Source organism: Pelodiscus sinensis, chromosome Z (assembly GCF_052426305.1).
Source record: "Pelodiscus sinensis isolate ZL-2025 chromosome Z, ASM5242630v1, whole genome shotgun sequence".
Taxonomy (NCBI): Eukaryota; Metazoa; Chordata; order Testudines; family Trionychidae; genus Pelodiscus; species Pelodiscus sinensis.
Genome location: NC_143085.1, coordinates 3,967,772 through 3,982,910, shown reverse-complemented (window position 1 = coordinate 3,982,910; position 15,139 = coordinate 3,967,772). Strand labels below are relative to the sequence as shown.

The 15,139-nt window shown below is 48.2% G+C and overlaps 1 protein-coding gene across 5 annotated transcripts in view; it reads right to left on the bottom strand.

Moving 5' to 3' along the window:
• The window catches only part of MED15 (mediator complex subunit 15), a 40,313-nt gene extending 30,207 nt beyond the window's left edge, over positions 1–10,106 (bottom strand). For 4 of the 5 annotated variants that reach the window (XM_075897963.2, XM_075897964.2, XM_075897967.2 and 1 more), the window contains exon 1: positions 9,946–10,106. In XM_075897963.2, coding sequence (XP_075754078.2) covers positions 9,946–10,013 — 68 coding nt within the window. In that variant the 5' untranslated portion in view covers positions 10,014–10,106. The remainder of the gene's footprint in view (positions 1–9,945) is intronic. The other variant, XM_075897965.2, reaches the window with a different exon arrangement.
• Positions 10,107–15,139: the final 5,033 nt, after the last annotated feature.

Below are 15,139 nucleotides of genomic sequence, written 5' to 3'. Positions count from 1 at the left end.
CCCCACAGCATTCAAAGTGGCAGCGCCATACAGAGCCGCTGACCCTGGGTTCTGTGCGGCACTGCTGCTTTGAAGTACTCCTGTCTTCTCCCCGCAACTTGCTGCCTCTGTCTGATAGAGGCAGCGGGAGGTGGGGGTGATGGGCGACTAGTCGACTAGCCTGTCGACTATCTGATAAGCATTTGCTGGTCTGCAGCAGCAGCTGGGGATTTTGCCCACCAGCAACGCTGGGGCTGAGACAGCGACAGAACAAGAGGAGCCTCCTTTCCTCGTCCCACGCAGGTAAGATGGAGGACTGGCTGCGACTCCATGCTCTCCCCCACCCCCCGCCACCTTTACTCATGGGGGCATGAGATGTGCTTGGGATGGAAGGGGGGTCAAAGGAGGAGGGAACACGCCTACAGCCACTCCCCCTGCCCGCATGGCCAATTTTGTCCAGTGGTAGCGTTGGGCTGAGGTGGCACCAGGAGGCACCTCCCTCCCCCTCTCTCCAAGTTAGATGGTGACACATCCGGGACTCTACACTCCTCCACCCCCGGTCTCTACTGCAGAGGGACATGGTCACAAACACGGAAGTGACTGAGGAGTGTAAGTCATTGAGAGTCAGTAGGTCGGAGGCTCCTAAGTGCCTCAGTCACTTGTGAAAATTTTACCGTAAGTGACTTGCCAAAGGATATGCAGGAAGTTTGTGGCAAGACAGGGAATCCAGCTCCATAGGAAACCTTTGCTGCCTGGAAGGGGCGTTAAATATGCTTGGAGAGGTAGGGGGCGCAAAGGAAGAGGGAGTCATGCACTGCCAACAGCCACTTCCCCTGACTGTGTGGCAGCAACAGCCTTGTTTCTTAAAGGCAGCCTTGCTCCAGGGAGTGCGGGGGATGGGATGGGGTCAAAAACATGTTGGGTGAGGGCATGGTAAGGTCACGGGGCAGGAGGATGTTGGCATGGGCTTGCAGCTATCTACGTTGCCCAATGCACCTCTATGAGAAGCACAGCAGTGTCACAGATGCAGTGGTCCCTGTTCCAAAGGGTTAATAATCAAAAGAGATAGATGATGTTGGAAAAGTGGAAGGAGGGGTACAATCAGTGTTCCAAAGAGGGATGTAATTCATGCTTATATTCGACACTTTACGCCTTGGTCTAAACAAAGACATTAATTATCTTACCCATTACAAAGATAGCTTCCCCAATTATCACCTCTAATATCATTAGCTCACAGACATTTACCTCCTCCCCTCATCCCCCTTCTGTTCTGGAATGTGATTTGTCCTTTTCATATATGTTCATTTTTTTGATTGTATCCTTTGGTATATATGGTTGTGACAATTTTCTTCCACTATCTGATCTGAGGAAGTGGGTCTGGCTCATGAAAGCTCATCACCTAATGAACCATCTTGCTAGCCTTTAAAGTGCTACATAATCCTGTTTTTTATGTCAACTAATCTCTGATGTGTAGACTAGGCCTGACTTTTTGTTTCTTTCCAACTTCTCTCAGATTGGCCACCATCTGTTTCCTGATAAGTTCCTCCCTAATTCTAAACAGCTCCAGTTTCTTAGAGGATCCTATCAATAGTTTGGTATGGAATTTATTCTATTCTAAATGTAAGGACTGTTTTGCACTTCTATTGTTTAGGATTGCTTCTTTTCGGCTTGTGAAAATGGCCAAACCAGAGCACAATGCCAAACATGCTAAGGCCTGTACCTTTCCACAATCTCCCCATGCCTTTTCAGTAAAATAATGCCTCAACTTATCATAGCCCTGCACCAGCAATGAATAATCTATTATCTTTGATTCAATCTAGGGAAGATCAAAGAGTTGGGATAAAGAAATCTGGTTTCCTAGACAGTGAACCTCAGTTTGCTTAAAGCAGAGGCGGGCAAAGTCCAGCCTGCCAAATTGCTGGATCTGGCTTGCAGCCCAGTATGAGCCTCAGGCAGACTCCCTGCCTGCTCCATCCCTGCACACCGCTCTCAGTGGCTGGACGTGGGAGCCACATCCTCTTTGCATACCACTGGGAGAGGGGCTTTGTGCACTGCCTATGTCCCCAAATCAATACTCCAGCTCCCACTGGCCAGTTTCCAGCCAATGGCAGCTGCCTGGGCTGTGCTTACAACAGGCAGCGTATGGCAAGTCTCTCCAAAAGGGCACCCAGCATGCAGAGAACACGTGGCCCCTGCACCAGGTCACAAACCCCACCCAGAACATGCATCCCTATAGGCAGGGCTCGCCGAACCGCAGCGAGCCCCGCTTGCCAGCCACGCTGTCCAGTGATCTGCGCATGCGCAGCTCGCCCGAACCCGGCTCTTCCGGGTTACAATCAACTCACCCCAGGGGAGTAGACTGTATTATTTGTCGAGCCCTGCCAATAGGCATGTTAACGTCTATCTGTTTACACCATTAACTGATACGCCTGGGCTTATCAGTCAATATATACACACACACACACACACACACACAAAACGCCTTTATATCAGAGGCACCAAGGGTGAGGGGAAGATGGGAGCCAGTGAGGAGCAAGCTTTTAAGCTCCCATAGAGGCAGCAACGCAGAGAGGCAGGCAGGAACCAGAGTTCAGAGGAGCCAGCTTAAAAACTTTCCACAGAGGCAGCAGTGCAGGTGGGGGGAAGAGCAGGCAGAAACTGGTACGCATGGTACCTCTCCTCCCCCTGCATTGCCATCCACAGAGGTAGTTGGGGGGTAGCTGGGGCCAGTGGGCACCAGCTTTCAAGCCAGCCCCCCTGCACATTCTGGTTCCTACAGAGCTGCCTGCCCCCAAATTGCTGCCTCGCTATCAGAGGTAGCAGTGGGGGAGCAGGTGGGAACTAGTGCTTATAAGCCAGCTCTTCTCAAGCACCAGCTCCAGCTTGCCCTCCACCCCACATGTAAACTAGCTATGTTAGATAGTATGTAATTGAATAGTCATGTAACCGCATGTAAGGCAGAGGCAGCAGCGCCAACAGAGGCTGCACCAGCATCCCGTGGAACATAGCTCCACCCAGTCTGTCCCGCAACCCGCGCTGCTGCCTCTATCCTGTCCGGTCTATGTGCATGTCAGGCTGCTGAGAAACAGAAACAAAAGACTCAGCTTTCAAGAAGCAAGAGTTGGTTGTTAGGCTGGACAGATCATTAGTTCATTTTTATGAGACTATACGTGTAGATATAGCATATTTGTGATAAGATTTCATTGTAACATTTTTTTAAATAAGAAATGTAGCATTTCATTGATAATTAAAAAAATAAAAACAATTTAAATTAAAAAATCCAATTTTTAAATCTCTCTCTATAAAAAATGTTTCAGTGAGGTGACAGAATGCTATGTCAACAGGCGAGGTTGGGGGCGGGCAAGAGGGAGATTTTCCCTAGTGATGCTGCAATGCCGGGGAATAAGGAAGCGAGGCGGTCCTTCGCTCAATTTGGGAAGGAGCCCTGGCTGGAGCAAGTTGCATCCCGCTGCTGGGGGAGCCAAGGGAGCTCAGAGCACCTCAGAGAGGAGAGGAAAGCCCAGCTTGGCCGCAGACCACACACTGTGGAAAAGCCCTGGGTGCAGGGCAGCAGCCGTACCACAAAGGGCTCTTTGTGTACTGTCTGTCTCCCTTGCAGGCAAAGTCAAAGAGGAGGGAGCCCTGTGGGCAATGACAGAGGACATGGCAAGCTCCCCGCTCACCCTACTGTTGGCTTCCTTGCTCTTGCCCCTCCACCCACCCCCTTACACATGAGCTCAGCCTCCCCTGCTCCCACATGAGGGAGCCCATGCTGGCACTCCAGCCTCGCCTCCCCACAAGCTGAGACGCTGTACTTCCATCCCCCTCACTCACCACCCTGCCAAGCAGCAGGAAAAGCCTCCTTTAAGCATGTCTCTGTGCCGCTGTTCCCTTCCTCCTCTCTCGGCTGGAGGAAGAGGCAGCGCGCAGGGAGCCTCGGGGGTCTCCCCAACCCCTGCAGGAAGCTGGCACTGGCACTTCAACCTAATGGGGCAGGGCAAGGCTGGAGCGCCAGTGCCAGCTTCCTGCAAGAGGCAGGGGAAGAAAGCCCCAAGGCTCTTCATATGCTGCTGCTTCCATTCCCCCCCCCCCCCGGGGGAACAGCAGCGCAAGGACGTGCAAGGCTTAGCCCACTGCTTGGCAGGGCAGTGAGGGGGTGGGGTCTCAGCTTGGAGAGGGGGCAAGGCTCAAATGCCAGTGCAGCCCCAACCCACTCACTCAACACCCTGCATGACCCCACACCCTTCTCACTCATCCCCTCCACTGAGAGCTACAAGCCAGGCCCTTCATTCATCCACACCACTGAGACCCTTCAGCCCCAACCCACTCACTCATACCCCCCAAACCGAGACCCGCACCCCCAGCCCCTTCACATACCCCCCTCCACCAAGACCCTGAACCCCCATCTGACTTACTCACCCCTACCATTAAGATGCCTACCTCAGCATGCTCCTGCACCCTCCCCTGCTCTTGCACCCTTTCCCCCAGCCAGATGCCTACCCCCGGGGAGGAGGGGAGGGCCTGACAAGCATAGCTTTCATGCTCTCTGGCTGTGAAAGCCTCTGGGGGAGGGTGTTGGCAGGCATAGTGGCCAGGGGGCACAGGGCCCAAGCTTTTTAAAATAATTTATTTTTATCTACCCTGCTGATGAATTAAACATAAGCACCCTAAATAAATAATACAGATACATTTTAAACAACTATTTATTTGCCACCACCATACCATCACCTATTCCTTTTTATTAATAAAGGCCAAGGCAAAGTGCAAGTAAATATGTTTTGTAATGTACCAAGTCTGAAGCAAACTGTTGAATGGTGTGGAGGTCTAGTGATGCAAGTTCTCTGAACACACCCTGCTGCTGGCCATAGGAACTCTCTGACAGGAATCTATAGTGAGAATGGAACTTGCCAATAAGAACTCCGAGAACACACAGAGGCAAACCATGAGTACCATCTACCCAGGTATTTACAGCGTAGAAATAGTAAGTACAGTATAATTAAGTACCATACAAGGCACTTGGAGACCCCTGACATATTCTGTTTACATTCATCCCATTCCAGTTCTACCTTACACGAAGCAGGAGGTTTCCAGTGTAGTTCCAAATACAGCACACTGTAATATTCTCATTACAAGGGCATGTATCCAAGTACCAAGACATACAGAGAAACTGTCTCTGCTTCCTGAGTAGCCATGGGTGGAAAATGACACATCATGATATTCTCGTCTGATGGCCAAGAACAGCAACGGACTGAGAGTAACCCATAGACTGAATCACATTGACAAGTGCAGGACAAACACTTCAAACAGAAGACACACTCAGCCCCCACTCACTTCTCTAACTTTTCCATGTACCTAGGAGCACAGCCTCCAACATATCCAGGATGACCCTTAGCCTTCTCTCTCATGTACTTCCCCAGTGCTCTCAGCAGAGCGCTACTGAAACTGTAGTATCCAAATTAAATCAGAATGAATTATAAAGCCTAAGTGTCATCCATCGTCGTCAATCCTACAGTCACTACCAGTTGAAACATGCACATCAATAAGATGGAACCATGCACAAGACAAATTCCTGAAGGGAAGAATAAGCACCTATTAGCCTTTGAAGCCACATATTCACTCTACTGATACCATTACTGGACATAGCCAAGTGAGTTATAAGATCAAGAACACATATTCCTGCGCATCCAGAAATATAATTTATGCTATGATGTGCCGAAAGTGTCCGTCTGCTATGTACATTGGACAAATGTCTCAGACACTTCGCCAAAGGATCAATGCCCACAAAACAGATATCAGATGGGATCACAAAGAAAAAACAGTTTCTTACCATTTCAACCAGAAAGGACATTGTCTCAATGACTTGATTACCTGCATCCTGCTTCAAAGGCCCTTTAAGACTACACTTGAAAGAGAATCCTCTGAACTGTCATTCATGCTTAAATTCAACACTTTACACTTAAGTTTGAATGAAGACACTAATTATCTTACCCATTACAAAGACAGCTTCCCCAATTATCACCTCTAATATCATTAGCTCACAGACATCTACCTTCCCCTCTCCCCCATCTGCTCTGAAATTTGATTTGTCCTTTTCATATGTGTTCATTTTTTTTAATTGTATCCTTTGGTATATATGGTTATGACAATTTTCTTCCACTATCTGATCTGAGGAAGTGGGTCAGGCCCACAAAAGCTCATCACCTAATAAACCATCTTGTTAGTCTTTAAAGTGCTACATAGTCCTGTTTTTTTATTTCAGCTACACCAGACTAACATGGCTACATTTCTATCAAAAGAATATACTGAGTTAACTTCCCATTCATTCCCAAAAGCTTAGCAGAAAAGTCAACAAAATGTGGTGGTCAATAGTATCCAGGACTATTTACAATTGAAACAAGACTAGCATGGATGTTTTGCTTATGCCCATACTATCATTTTGCAATAGCCATGACATGCTCAATCTCCAGCAAATGCTTAAAATCAAGACTCAGAGGGAACCCCACATTTGAAGTTAAAGCAACAAAAAGTAGGAATGTAAGTGACTAGTTGACTACCTGTACCCAAAAAGCATGTGCTCACTGGGTAATTGAGTAGTGACTTGACTAGTTGCATTCCCCTCCTCCCCTCACCCTTTGCTGCCTCTATCAGAGGGAAGAGAGCAGGAGTCAATGCCGGGGGGGAAGCCATCTTAAAGGCCAGTTCCCCCCAGAACTGTCTCCGCAGAAGGGGCAGAGCCTAAGCCAGGAATCAGCACCCCAACCAGCTCGCACCCCAGCCCCGCCTGCTGCCCCTCTGTTTTCCAAAGGTATTCAGAGGCTGGCACACAGGTCTTAATACATTTGAAAAGCTGAAGTGCAGTGTCTGGGACCCACCAAGAGTGGAGACAGCTAATTCCCGGCTCGCACTTGGTGTTGCCGCTCCTCCTCCCCCTGTTGCGCCTCTGCCTTTTAAATGTATTAAAAGCCTAAAGACAGATCCAAAATGGGGTTAGCTCCCAAAGCAGGAAGCTAACCCCACTGCAGTTCTGCAGTTTCCCCCCATATCAAGTAGTTGATGGAAATTCCATCAACTACTCAATTAGCTGATTTAACATAATTTAACATCGCTAAACAAAAACAGCCTGTTACTACTTATGCAGCTATGCTACACATGTGTGTCTCTAACAAGAGGTCATCTGAATACTTTCATACAAGTTTAATTTATTTTAAATTGTTCTTAATAGCATGACTATTGTTAATGGGAAGTAAAATTAGTTTTTATCATCTTATAAAGATGAACTTAGATTTGTGCCTAGACTAGTGAACTTTCATATCTATTTTGCAAGATCTTGTTAAACACTTTCTATGATTATAGAACATTTTCTAAAGGAAATCTACATAGTAATTATTTTAATTATTTCCTTTCCATGTCAGTTACTTATGACTCATTGAAGGTAAAAATGGAAGCACAGAAAGAAGAACCAACGTGTGATCAGACTTCAAAATCATTCCTAAGCAACAGCTCCCAACCATGGTGCTGTATTTCACACTGAGCATACCTCTGTTATAACCCCTGGTTGTGGCAAGTCTCATTTCATTCTATTGTCAACAAGATGAAACTGACAATCTGTAATTTCAGATTTGACACGTGAACTCAATCTTAGTAAAACCATTATATTGATTCACCAATACCAGCACCTCATTTAAAAAAATAATATATATGGTTACTTTTACCTCTGAGATATGCTATGCAGTTCAGGGCAGGATTGTCACTTGCAGAATACAAAGTTTAGAACCTGAGAAAAACTGTCATTGATTACAATGAGAATCCAAACCTTGGAAACACAGAGTCTATGAATCAAAAGCGTATTTTAATATTATCTACTTTCCAGTTTTCAGATTTTTAAATGTTTAAGTGCCATTCTTTGTATATAGAAATTATATTTTTAATTAAGGTTTTGTCTGCTAAAATGATGCATTTACTTATTCTATTATCCTAAGCTTCTCTTGAAGGTACTGATCCATTTTTTAAAAATATCACTGACAGAAGACTGCTACAGACTGCAGTGCACAGACAGCAAAAAAGTTAACAGCACTGCAGGGGCAAGGGCACTTGGAGCAGATTGTCTCTGTGCAAGATAGGTGACTTGACAGAAAAAATTAAAAGTGTAACATATTAGGGCTGAGCATCCATAAAGCATGCCAGGACCAAGCAAATACACTTCTTGGCCTGAAGAGTTTATGACCTAAATTCAGATATGGGACTCAAGGAAGACCACAACAAATAAAACAGGACAGGAACAAAAGTTACAAGAATACGGCCAGGTAGCTAAATTGTGAAGCATCTTTGCATCCTGATAAAAAGTGTTAAGATTGTAATTATTTGCTTCCCATAAGCAACAAAACAGAGAAGTGTAGTACCCACACAACCAACAATTTGTTTCAATAGTGCTCTGAAACCACAGAGGCCACCAAGTCGCTCAGGAGGCTGCAGCAGGCAATGCTCCCGAAGAAGAGAAAAGAAGGGAGTATGGATGTGAAGGACTAGTTGACTATCCGATAAGAAAATGCTTATCAGATAGTCGACATGATATTCGATTAGTCACTTTGCCCTGCCGCCACTTCCTGCCTCTATCAAAAGGAGGCAGTAAGGGAGGAGAAGAGAAAGTGGTGTATCAAGGTGGCGAATTGGCCCCGATGTCATCGGGGGAATCCCCAGCTGGCCCCAAGCTGCATGTGGTATTTCAAAGCAGCAGTATCGCATGGAGCCCGGGGGTCAGCTGAGGAGGCCCCAGACGATCCTGGGCTCCATGCGGCTATACCACTTTGAAACGCCATGCTCCCTGACTCCCAGGATCAGCTGGGGACTCAGACTCCCCCACGACTCCCCAGGCTCCATGCAACGCTGCCACTTTGAAACGCTCCGGAGACCAGGGGGACTGCTTGAGTCCCCCGCTGGTCCCGTGCTCCCCGTGGTGCTTTCGCCTTTGATGTGCAGCAACAGCCCCTGGGGGCAGACGCTACGCCCCAAAGGCGGCGCTGCTGGCTCGGCTCCCCGAATCACTGGGGCGAACTGCATCGAGTATTCGATGAGCCACTTCTCGGAAATGCTACATCCCTGGAAGGGAGCTGGGAGGGGCAGGAAGCAGCATGGCCAGGCTGCTCCTGAGAGCTTCCGTGGTGGGGAGTGGCGAATGGGCACTGGGGGAGCGTGGGGGAGGGGAATTACCAACCCCCTCCCCCGCGAGCCACTGCTGGGGGGAAGGGAATTACCAACCCCCCCCCCGCGAGCCACTGCTGGGGGGAAGGGAATTACCGACCCCCGCACCCTGCGAGCCACTGCTGGGGGAAGGGAATTACCGACCCCCCCCACCCCGCGAGCCACTGCTGGGGAAAGGGAATTACCGACCCCCCCCCCCCCCCGCGAGCCACTGCTGGGGGAAGGGAATTACCGACCCCCCCCACCTCGCGAGCCACTGCTGGGGGAAGGGAATTACCGACCCCCCCCACCCCGCGAGCCACTGCTGGGGGAGGGGAATTACCGACCCCCCCACCCCGCGAGCCACTGCTGGGGGAAGGGAATTACCGACCCCCCCCACCCACGAGCCACTGCTGGGGGAGGGGAATTACCGACCCCCCCACCCCACGAGCCACTGCTGGGGGAGGGGAATTACCGACCCCCCCCCCGCGAGCCACTGCTGGGGGAGGGGAATTACCGACCCCCCCCCACCCACGAGCCACTGCTGGGGGAGGGGAATTACCGACCCCCCCACCCCGCGAGCCACTGCTGGGGGAGGGGAATTACCGACCCCCCCCCGCGAGCCACTGCTGGGGAGGGGCCGGGCGGGCGCCGGGGGACTGCGTTGGGGACAGGCGGGGGGGGCAGCGCACGCGGCCTAGCAGCGCCAGAGGCGGGAGGCGCCTGCGGGGAGCCCCGGGCGCTGCCCGGCCGGTGTCCCTGCGCGGGGGGCGGGGCGGCGGGACTCACATCTGGCTGACCAGCTTCTGCCGGAAGTTCGCGCTGCGCCAGTCGCTCTCCTGCCCGGGCCCGTCCATCGCCGCCGCGCAGCCCTGCGCCACTGACGACGGGCCGCCACAGGTTAACCCGGAAGTGACATCGACTTCCGGCGCGGCGGGCGCGCCGCGGCGCTGAAAAGCGAAATCTCCGCCGGCCTCGCTCTCGCCAAAGGCGCTTTCCCCCTCCCGCAATGCATGTTGGGAAACGTAGTCCCGCTGTTGCCATAGTCACAGCGGGGGGGGAGGGCCCGATGCATGATGGGAGATGTAGTTCTGATGCCAGCTACATGGTTTGTGAGTCTGCAAAGTGCTCCCAGACCACGTGCTTGCTGTGTTTTTGCAGAGGCACTGGTGTGGGCAGCGCTGCTCGGAGCCAGCGAGCGGCGCAGGGAACTGGCCTCCTAAAAGGTCCCAGAACTAGAGGCTTCGTTTACAAAAACAGACTCTTCTGTCTTGCACCTTACTTTGCTTTTAGTCAGTGTGCTTAACTAAGGCAGGAGTAGTGTCACAAAAGTCACTAGAACTAAGCACATGCTTAAAGTTAAGCACAGGGTCAGAGTTTTAGTTCCAATTAGCACCGTTCATTTAGCATAAGTGTAACCCACACACCTAGGCTATACACTGGCGGCTTCTTGCGTGAGAAATATGCAAATGAGGCTACCCGTGGAATATCGCCGGGCCTCATTTGCATACCTAATGAGCCACCATTTTTGCAGAAGAGGCTCTTGCACCAGAAGGGGCTGTCTATACAGGAACAGGATACTAAACTCGGAGAGGCTCTGGGGGACAGACCCATAGTCTCCTATAGACAACCACCTAACCTCAGGATGATTCTTACCAACAACCACAGGACATACCACACTAATACCAACCCTGGTACCTTCCCTTGCAACAAACCCCGTTGCCAGCTTTGTCCACATATTCATTCTGCTGATACCATTATTGGACCTAACCAAGTGAGTTATAAGATCAAGAACACATATTCCTGCACATCCAGAAATATAATGTATGCTATAATATGCCGAAAGTGTCCGTCTGCTATGTACATTGGACAAACGTCTCAGACACTTTGCCAAAGGATCAATGCCCACAAAACAGATATTAGACAGGATCACAAAGAAAAAACAGTTTCTTGCCATTTCAACCAGAAAGGACATTGTCTCAACGACTTGATTACCTGCATCCTGCTTCAAAGGCCCTTTAAGACTACACTTGAAAGAGAATCCTCTGAACTGTCATTCATGCTTAAATTCAACACTTTATGCCTGAGTTTGAATAAAGACTCTAATTATCTTACCCATTACAAACATAGCTTCCCCAGTTATCACCTCTAATATCATTAGCTCACAGACATTTACCTCCCCCTCCCCCATCCCTCTTCTGTTCTGAAATTTGATTTGTCCTTTTCATGTCTTAATTTTTTTAATTGTATCCTTTGGTATATATAGTTGTGACAATTTTCTTCCACTGTTTGATCTGAGGAAGTGGGTCTAGTCCACGAAAGCTCATCACCTAATAAACCATCTTGTTAGTTTTTAAAGTGCTACATAATCCTGTTTTTTGTTTCAGCTACACCAGACTAACACAGCTACATTACTATCACTATAAGAGATAAGTAGCTAATAGAAAGATTCAGGGAACACAGCTGGAATGATGGGATAAGAAATTTAATTTGGCAGCCTCATTTGTGAAGACTTCAGGAGGAAGAGGTGAAAGACATAAAGGCCAGGCAAGCCAGTTACAGAAATTAAGGCTAGATGGGAACAGAGAAATTTAAAGAGAAGGAAATTCTTCAGGTTAATTTAAATTATTTCCTTCAGGTGCTTTTAACATCTATAGTCCATTTAAATTGAAAACTGAAAACGGAAAGACCCAAAGGACATTCTAACAATTCAGAAACATTCCTAGGGAGCAACAATCAACGGTATTTTTATAGTTCAGGTTCCATGTACTTTTCAAAATGAAATTCTAGTTATGCAAGTTCCAGTTGATTTAAACACAATGGCTACATCTAGACTGGCATGATTTTCCGGAAATGCTTTTAACGGAAAAGTTTTCCGTTAAAAGCATTTTCGGAAGAGAGCGTCTAGATTGGCACAGACGCTTTTCCGCAAAAGCATTTTTTGCGGAAAAGCGTCCGTGGGCAATCTAGACGCGCTTTTTCACAAAAAAGCCCCGATCGCCATTTTCGCGATTGGGACTTTTTTGCGGAAAACAAATCTCAGCTGTCTACACTGGCCCTTTTGCGCAGAAGTTTTGCGCAAAAGGGACTTTTGCCCGAACGGGAGCAGCATAGTATTTCCGCAAAAAGCACTGATTTCTTACAGTAGAAAGTCAGTGCTTTTGCAGAAATTAAAGCAGCCAGTATAGACAGCTGGCAAGTTTTTCCGGAAAAGCGGCTGATTTTCCAGAAAAACTGGCCAGTCTAGACACAGCCAATCAGGATGAAATTTAAAGACATTTTAAAGTGTAATGAGCAACAAGCCCAGTCTCAATAGACTCCCCCACTCCCATACTCTGCCACAAAGGATATTGTTTCAAATGTTCTGAGACAAGCAGCCATACATGTTGCACCTTGATAATGTTATAAGTATGAGCATCCACATGCATATTACAAAATGGAAGCCATACAAAGCTTTCAGAGCTATAGCTGTAGGCAGATAGCATGTTAATAGATTTGTAATTATAATACATAAAAATATGAAAAAGGAAACGAAAATACATTCCCTGGCAGGCAAGTTGGAAGTAAAGAGTGATAATCTTGTAATGGGATTTTTCTGACGCAAATAAGACACTGTAGAATTAATCTTTGAGGAAGCAGAGGGGGAAAATGTCACACTTAAAAGCATATTTCATAAGGAAAATGTCAACCAAATTGCTCTGACTTTGCTGGTCATTCACTTAAAAGCAACAGCAGCATATTTAGGAGTAAGGCACCTGTGGATAGGACCAGTCACTGTAGAAACTTCGAACAATAGAATTATAGGTAATGGGTGAGGTTTTGACAAGAAATTAAGGGATTTGTGCATAGCTTCCTTAGGCTCCTTTGAAAATCACAGAGAATATCTAATGTCCCAATTCTTCATACACACATGCTTATTGTTACACATGCAAATTAGTCACACTGAGCTTAATGTGTTTTCATGCCTGTGGTTTTAGATTATTAAAACTGAAAGACATTAGAAAGAAAACCTATATTTTTTTTTCTTTGTGCATAGGACACCATTGTCTGCATTGTCATTTTCACTGTTTCCATTCCCCAGTAAGCATGTCAGTCAGTTTTTCCTTTGCTAGAGACTCAAGGGGTCAGGAAACAACATCATGATTCCAAAAATGGGAGAAGAGAGGGACAAAGTAAATGGTTGGCAAAGACAGAGAACAGAGGAAGTTGTGAGAGAAAAAGTGAAGCAAAGATATCTGTTTGGGAACATTCTGCAGGGCTTTATGTGGATTATGTAGGTGAAGCAGACAAAGAACTTTAATAGGATGCTGTAAAAAGAACAGATTTCAAAAGATGTAACTAGTAGTGTTATGTCTAACAGAGTAGAAATAGAAATCCAGACAGGAGATGATTACATTAAGACTAGCATGACTCAAGCAATGCGTTCACACAAGTATTCATGCATGCTGAATTAACATGCAATTAATTTATTTTAATTTAATACACACCAGCAAGTGAATTATTCCATACGTATTAACTAGCAAGTCAGTATGCTTTACGAACTGTGTGTACTCAGGTCATTTTAATCCATTGGCACAAACTAAAATTAATGTGTAATAAGCCTCTGCTGCAGAGAAGCTCTTAAATATGTAGATCACCTCAGTCCCAATAAATCTACTCTAATAACTGCATGTTAATAAAGTGCATGGCTGCTTATTTCAGGATGTTCTGAAATAAGCAGCCAAGCACTGTGAAAATATGGTGTGTTTGATCCCAGGCAGAACCCAGGGAGAAGCTATGAAAGTTGTGTATGAGAGGACAACAGCATGCTAAATGAAAAATGCACTGAAAACCACGGACCTGGAAGATAAAATACACTACACTTCTGGCAAGTTATTTCCAGAGTCAATGGACAGATAGTTTCGTCGTGGGGAGATTTCTGTGACTCTCTGCACCCCCTCTTTACAAATCAGTTACGGGCATTCTTCTCTTCTGTGGGGGGGGGAGAAGGGGCTGTGGGGCTGGCAGGCAGGCGCCTTTGCACCGCACCGCCCTTGGTGTGGGGACTGCCACCCACAAGTCTCTGCTCCGCTGGCTAGCAGCCTGCTGCGGGCGAAGGGCCTGGGTGCATGGGGTCTATTTGAAAACCATGGGAAGGTGGGCAGGCGAAGCCCGCCCACATTCTAAAAGTCCCTCCCCAGCCTTACAGGAGGGACAACTGGACCCATGTCCAACGATTACAGGGGACAACTGATGACGAAAGGATCAAGGGGTGCGGGTCACAGGTTCAAACTAAGGGAACCAAATGGGGACATCGAGCAGAGAACTCCGGACAGCGCCCACTGCTCCTCAAAGCTGTCGATGGAGCCAGTGGACGCCGCCCAGAGGAACTCTGCCCGGATTCGTGACACGAGGGAGGAGCGGAAATAGGCCCCACAGTCGCAGAGACCCCCCTCGTCTAATATCTTACTCCTGGTATTATATATAGCGGCTTTTGCTAGGGCCAGGAGGAGGTTGACGAGGAGGTCTCGTGACTTTGTGGGGCCACGGATAGGGTGTGCATAAATGAATAGGTGGGGGGAAAAGTGCAGCCAGAACCTCCATCAGAGGTTCTGGAGGAGCCGGAACAGGGCTGCAGCCTGGCGCATTCGAGATATGCGTGCACCAGGTTCTCCCTCACGCCGCAGAAAGGGCAGGTGTCTGGGATGGGGGTGAACTGCGCCAAGTACACGCCCGTGCTCACGGCTCCGTGAAGAAGCCGCCAACTGATGTCTCCGATGGGCCGCGGGATTAAGGTGGAATACACACTGGCCCATTGGGGTCCCCCACCCTCAACGGATCTTAGATAGTCCTGCCACTTGGTATCGGGGCGGGACACGAGGGTGGGGAAATGCAGAGTGTGCAGCACGAATGTGTACAGCTGTTCCCTAGGCGCGGTCCAAAAACAGACCGGCTGCAGATTTTGCAGCCGGCTGGGAGTCCAGGGGTGGAGATGCCGGGGGGG